Raw genomic sequence first — 7,150 nt, 5'->3', positions numbered from 1 at the left:
CATGAAGATGTTCATACTTACTAAGATTTAATCATTATTACATTAAGGTAATAAAGGTTAACATATTATGTAAATTACAAAATCAATGAAAATTAATCCTTAAGTTTTTTACTTAAACAAATTTCACATGCACTTTAGAAGATTATTTCCCAAGCAAATTAATCCGATCCTACAAACTACCGCAACTAGAAGTATTTACACTTTTTAATCACATAAAATATGTTTAAACGCTACCGATGATAATTTGGCAAGTGATAAAACCAACAGAGTATAAGATTATAATTAACGAACTGCGGATCGAGTTTATGGACGAAAAAAATACTGTTTAATACAAGGTTCGAGTCTTTTTCATATTTTCAGAATAGGGTAAAATATTAAAACCATCCCCTCTTGAACGCACTGAGAAAAGTAACTTGAAAATAATATAAAACACAACAAAAATAATAAAAAACAATATTTTTATAGGGATAAATAATTTTTGTATTCGGTAAATAATTTATGTATTTAATTCAAAATTTTGTAAGATTATTCGGATAATTATTTAAAAAGTGTATAAAAAATTATATCAAAATTAAATCTCTAGAATTTTTAATTATTTCTTAAAAGTATTTTTTACTATTAAAAAAAATTTTAAAAATAAAAATGTATATTTTTTTAATTATGTTTATAAAAAATCACATCAAAATTTAATATTTAAATTAATTTTAAGAATATATATTTAATACTGAATTATTATATTTTTAAATATTTTAAAAATATTTTTTTGTTAACAAAAATAGAAAGTATTTTTATCATCACTTTAAATAATTCAGAATATATCACGAGGATGAAGTAGTTACATAGATTATGCTAGAACATCCCTTAGCTTGAAAATAAATAAGAAAAGAACGTTGGAAACCTATAAGGATCGGAAATAATTAGTTGTGTTAATTTAATAATTTTGATTAAAATATGGACAATGTAAAAAAGTTTTATACATATTTTTAATTATGTATCGTTATATGAGAAAGATAATTGTTTTTTACAACAACTACATGAATAGTTATCTAAATTAAAAAAAAAATGTGTGATCGAAATGCATGACTATATAAAATAATTTATGAATACATGAAGTTAAACCCTTATTTGTGTATATATCTGTTTTTACATTCTCTCTCTCTCTCAATACTCCCTCTTTTTCTTTTTTTTTCTTCCTATCCGTTCTTGTAATTTTATTATAATTAAATCTCGATAGTTTAAAACCTTCTATTTAGATTTAAAACTTTAATTTAAAAAATAATATTATATTAACTCTAATATTTTTTACATAAACAAAATTTAGTTATAAATTTGATAAAAAATTATATAAATTAACAGAGTAATTTAATTTTTATTTAATTTATTATTGGTCTCATTTTTTAAAAGAAAACTTATTACATTTTATACATTTTAAACTTATTCGTATGTATCCGAATATTGAAAGGTATATTTAAAAAAAATTATAGGGATAAAAATTTTGATGTGATATTTGTAAATCTGCATAGAAAAATAAGATCTTTTTATTTTTTAAAATTTGTGATTTCATAAATTTTACCCCAAATAAATTTTTTTGGTGATTTTGTTAATGTGAATGGCAAAAAAGAATTAAAAAATATATTTTAGGGATTGAATTATTTTTTATATTTGTGCTTATATGAATTTTTGTCCCTTTTTCATTAATTTTTTATTCTTTAAAAAATTTTCAATAAATTTTTTTCGTACAATTAAAAAATAAAAAGTATAAAAAATTTAGTAACAAAAAATATATAAATTTATTGTGAAGCTGAATATGAAATAGTTATGAGACAAAATAAAAAATATAGAAATTCCTAACTAGAAAATAGAAAATACAAAAACTTTTGCTACAAAAAGACAAAAACTTCTTAAAAAATAGAGGAATTCAATTTGATACATGTCCTTAAATAAACAAAAAAATAAAAAATTACGTATTTTCTTCCAAAATTTTAGTATTTATTATAAAGAGTTTTCTCTGTTTATCATCAAAGAGGAGAAAAAATTATAAACAAAATACATTTCTGTGTTTTTCTTAAAATGTGTGATTTTTTCTTAATGTTTGTTATAAGAAATTTTATCCTTGAAATTAAAAAATAACGTAAAACATAAAAAGTTTAATAATAAGAAATACTTAAATTTATAAAGATGAATATATAATAATTAATAGAAGAGATACAGAATAAGAAGAATGAGTAAATGCAGAAAAAATAGAAAGGAGGAAGGGGGCGGAGCAGAAGAAGTCAAAAAAAAAAAGGAGAAAAACATGAAAAAATGTAAAAGAAAAAAAAAGAAAGAAAAAAATCAATTAGTATTTATTATAAAATTGATTTTTAGATCAATATATAATACACTGGTATCATATAAATATACATATACATATACATATACGTATACATGTCTACTAGTATATGTAATGAATTTGTTAGTTTATTGAGTATCTATCTACCAGATTCATATATAAGTTAGCATGGGAGGATGATGGCCCCACTTAATGACTTAAACATAAATTAATGAGTGTATTATCCTTGTGATAATAGTTTAAACATTTTTAAAGGAAAAAGCTACGCACTCCATTTTATTCTTCTCTCCCTCTAAATTTGTATGCATTTGAAAAATCAGTTTGCTACCAACTCCAACTTCTCTCGATTCTTTTTCCCTCCTCATAATTTTCAATCACTATAAATACCGATTCCCCATCACAATGCTAACGCAATCAGATCAAGTCTCAAACCTTCTCCTTCAACTGCTACTCTCTCATATTATTCCCCTTCATGGCCAACTCTCTGAGCTTTCTTTTGCTTCTTTCTTTACTAGCCTTTGCTCCCTGCTGCCTCTGCACCAAGAAACTAGGGGGGTTCCTGTACCCGCAATTCTACGACTTTTCGTGCCCCGCAGCTCAAGAGATTGCCAAGTCCATCCTTGCCAGAGCATTCCAGAAGGAACCTCGAATCGCAGCTTCGCTTCTCCGGCTTCACTTCCATGATTGTTTTGTCAAGGTCTCTCATCTAGTTTTATAATTTTTTTATTTTTGTTTGGTGCGATATTCTCAGTCTGATAGACTAAAGCATAAAGCGAGTTTGTTATTAGTCAATGACTAAACAGACGAGTGAATTAGCCACTCAACTAATTTAAATTGGTTATCTAGTTTTATAGATAGCATTTGGCTTCTGTCTTCTCTATTTCTGTTTGAAATTATATCATATAGAGAAGTGTTAAGAAGCCAGCAACTTTTGTGTTTTGTAACTATCAATTGGTCATTAATAGTATATTTAATAGTATGAGATTAAATTCAATGGCGTGAGATCATTCAATTTTTGTTTTTATAATTAAATGTTGACCAATTTTTCAAAAAATTGCTGATTCCAAATCTTTCGGATTCGTATTTTTTAAACTATTCTTCCTCAAATGCGTGATTGATTGTTGCAACATTGCATATGCAGGGATGTGATGCTTCAATATTGTTAGACAGCAGCGGATCCACGGTGAGCGAGAAGGGATCGAATCCTAACCGTAACTCAGCTCGAGGATTTGAAGTGATTGATGAGATTAAATCCGCATTGGAGAAAGAATGCCCTCAAACAGTGTCTTGCGCTGACATTTTGGCTATTGCTGCTAGGGACTCAACTGTTATTGTAAGTTTGTAACACTTCCTTTTGCTTTCTAGTTTCTACACTCACATTTATACCGTAGAAACTCATATGCAGTTGACTTCGTATGAAGCTGTTAGTTAAAAATAGTTAAATAACAATTTAGTTAAACATGTTAAATTATTTAATGATTTTCAATTAATAACTTCACGTGAAAATAAATTTATGCGAATCTTCAGCTTAATTTTTTCATAACTTACTTAAACGTTCTGTATTTTAAAAAAATACATTTTTTATTCCTAATATTTTTAAATTTATTCGTCAAGATTTTTCTTAATGTATTCTTTTAAATGTATGACTGAATTAATTATGAAACATTAGGAAAAAATAAAAACCATTTACATTTTTTAAAAAAGTTAAGTCTTGTGGCAAACGTGAAACCTTAAAAGTAAAAGATATTTTTGTTAAATTATAAACAATATATGAACTAATTTTTAGTACGTACATAATAATTTTAAAAAATGTATTTCATTTCTTTTTATTCATCAATTTGAAATTTTGGTATATTTGTAATTCAAAAATGTTATATCTACAAATTACTGATTTTATCTATATATTTTATAGGAATTATTGATTTTGTAATTAATTCTGTGGGTATATATATATATGATTGTTATTTTAACAAGAGTGATTCAAGAAAATCATTAATTATTGCTACTCATTTTTGTACACAGAGTGGTGGACCAAGTTGGGAAGTACCTTTGGGGAGAAGGGACTCTTTGGGTGCAAGCCTAAGTGGCTCCAACAACAACATTCCTGCCCCAAACAACACATTCCAGACCATCCTAACCAAATTCAAGCTTCAGGGGCTTGACATTGTTGATCTTGTTGCTCTCTCTGGTACACTCCTTCAACTTATCTAATTCTTTTGTGTATTATGTTAACCCACGGATAATTGAAATTGTTAGGCTATCTGTATCAAGTATCAACATATGCTCTGTATTTCAAAAGTTTAACTGCATAGTGACACATGAATTGGTTCTAATATCTAATACAAACCATAGTTACATGAATTCGTCAGTTAAGTACTGTAGTGTGTATCAATTTGTCCGTATCGCGTACTAATTCATCTACTCAGGTGCTGTCAACTTCACGTGAAGTTGATAGTTGAGAATCTTTAGATGAAAATTTAGTCAAATCAGTCTAATTATTTAAGGCCTCTCAACTATCAACTTCACGTGAAATTAACTGCACCTGAATTTTCATCATATTTTTCACATCAAATATTTTACATGTAATGTATTGTATACTATTAAAATATTATTAGAGTTGTTAATAATTGGGAATTAAGTCAGTAATAGCTAATAGATAATAGATGAATATTTATGAAATTAGTTGAAAGAATCTTTATAAATAACATGACTTTTGTATCATGTAAAACACAACTTCATATAATATTATCTTCTTATTCTGCTCTTCTTCTCCGAGAAATTCAACATATACCATGCAACTATGATACAAACATAATTAATATGTGTGATTGTTACAGGAAGTCACACAATTGGGAACTCTCGGTGCACCAGCTTCAGGCAAAGGCTCTACAACCAAACAGGCAATGGCGTTGCAGACTTCACTCTCGACCAAAACTACGCATCGGAATTGCGAGATCGGTGTCCAAGTTCCGGTGGTGATCAGAACCTGTTCTTTCTAGACTATGTCAGTCCAATCAAATTTGACAACAGCTACTTTAAGAACTTGCTTGCATACAAGGGACTTTTAAACTCTGACCAAGTCCTCTTGACAAAGAACCAAGAGTCTGCAGAGTTGGTTAAGAAGTACGCCGAAAACAACGATATTTTCCTTGAACAATTCGCCAAGTCCATGATCAAGATGGGAAATATTTCTCCTCTAACTGGCTCCAGGGGAGAGATCAGAACCAACTGCCGAAAGATTAATGCTTATTACTGAGACATTGTTGATTTTTGATTGCGTGAAGACTGCACTTGCTTTGTTCTTGCGTTTCTACTTTTCTGTTGATACTTCTTATTCATTTTTCATTTTTTTTTCTTGTGAAGATGTTGTTCTTGAATTTATGACAGATGATGAAGCAACTACCCTTGTTGCGCTGTTGGAGAAACATGTGTGTTGGGTTATTTAGAATTTTGATTACATTCTTTTTCGTGGAATTTGTGTGTCAGCTATCCAGTAATCATATATCTACTTTTAAAGAAATCATTATCTTTTTCACTCTACCGTCAATCAAATTGTGAGCAACATAACTAAACAATATTATTATTAGATGACTAATTATTCTTTTCAGACTTAAAAAAATTGAAACTGAACTATAGAAAAACCAGAAATAAGACTTTTATAGTGTTTCAAAAAGAAATGCATTTAGAGGAGAAAAGAGAGAAGAGTAAGCCACTCATAAACCAATTTTCGTAGCTATTTTTTCTACCTTTCCTTTTCTGAAATTGCAGCATATATAGGTAGTGTATTTTAATATTAATGATGTGGAAGGGGTGTGGTTTTCTACTTGTTTGGTAGTTGCAATGTTGTTTTTGTGCTTGTTCTTTCTGCTTTATATAGGATTTGGATGGGTGTACTATTCAACCATAATTCACCCTTTGTCTTTTATTTTTATCCTCATGACTGGTACTAGAATGTTGTGATTTCAATTCCTTTCTCTCCAAGTTTGTGCAACAACTATTCTTTTCCTTATTATGGTATTACCTTTAGCACATATTGGGTTGCTTTCTTCTGTCTTAGTAAACTTTTTTTTTTCTTTTTTTTTTTCATATAGCTCTCACACACTCTCATAGCACTCTTACACACTTTTTTTTTTGGTAATACACTCTTACACACTACTTAGGGTTCTTTACCCATTGTCTCAGACGTTAAGTTATGAAAGTTACATATTTTGCCAACAGTTTTAAAAGGCCAAATGCAATGAAAAATAGTTTGGCCTAGTAATAGCCGAGTTGTTGCATATGTTAAAAGACCCAAGTTTAAATCTAAGAGGAGGTTTCTTTCGTTAATTCTAACAATTCTGATTTGTATAATTTTTTTTTTTTGGTTTGCATTAAGGTATTTATCAAGTCGGAAGTCCAATGACTAATTTTTTCATCCTCCAATAAATATCGAACCCAAAAAAATAATTAAAAAACACAGACCGTCATCTATATATGCCAACTTGCGTTAGTAATTTGTATAATTTTGACTGGTTTAATCCAACTTTGATGGAATTTTTTTTTTAAAAGGTCTAGTTTTAACAACTATGGACTAAACTATTTAACAGAAAGGCTCAGTCCGTGTTCTATACAAAAGACGAAGCTTATTTTCTATATATATAAAAAGTGGGTCAGCTACCCCATTGTGTTGTGCATATTATGTGGATTAATTTCGAAGAGCTTTTATTTAGGAAGGAGGGATATTGATATAAATATACGACATGATATGATATAGAATACGTGAACATATTGATTTTAATTTTTTTTAAGATAAAGAGAAATGTTATATTTATAAAAATA

At 28.1% G+C, this 7,150-nt stretch overlaps 1 protein-coding gene across 1 annotated transcript; it reads left to right on the top strand.

Annotated features, from left to right (window-relative positions):
- The first annotated feature begins 2,755 nt into the window (after positions 1–2,755).
- Positions 2,756–5,867, top strand: LOC107477014 (peroxidase 72). The gene is made up of 4 exons (XM_016097013.3): positions 2,756–3,029; positions 3,474–3,665; positions 4,355–4,520; positions 5,170–5,867. The coding sequence occupies exons 1-4, from the start codon at positions 2,805–2,807 to the stop codon at positions 5,586–5,588; spliced, it is 1,002 nt and encodes a 333-aa protein (XP_015952499.1). The 5' UTR covers positions 2,756–2,804; the 3' UTR covers positions 5,589–5,867.
- Positions 5,868–7,150: the final 1,283 nt, after the last annotated feature.

The sequence above is a fragment of the Arachis duranensis genome, chromosome 1, assembly GCF_000817695.3.
Source record: "Arachis duranensis cultivar V14167 chromosome 1, aradu.V14167.gnm2.J7QH, whole genome shotgun sequence".
NCBI classification, from domain to species: domain Eukaryota; kingdom Viridiplantae; phylum Streptophyta; class Magnoliopsida; order Fabales; family Fabaceae; genus Arachis; species Arachis duranensis.
This window is presented reverse-complemented; position numbering and strand designations above follow the sequence as displayed.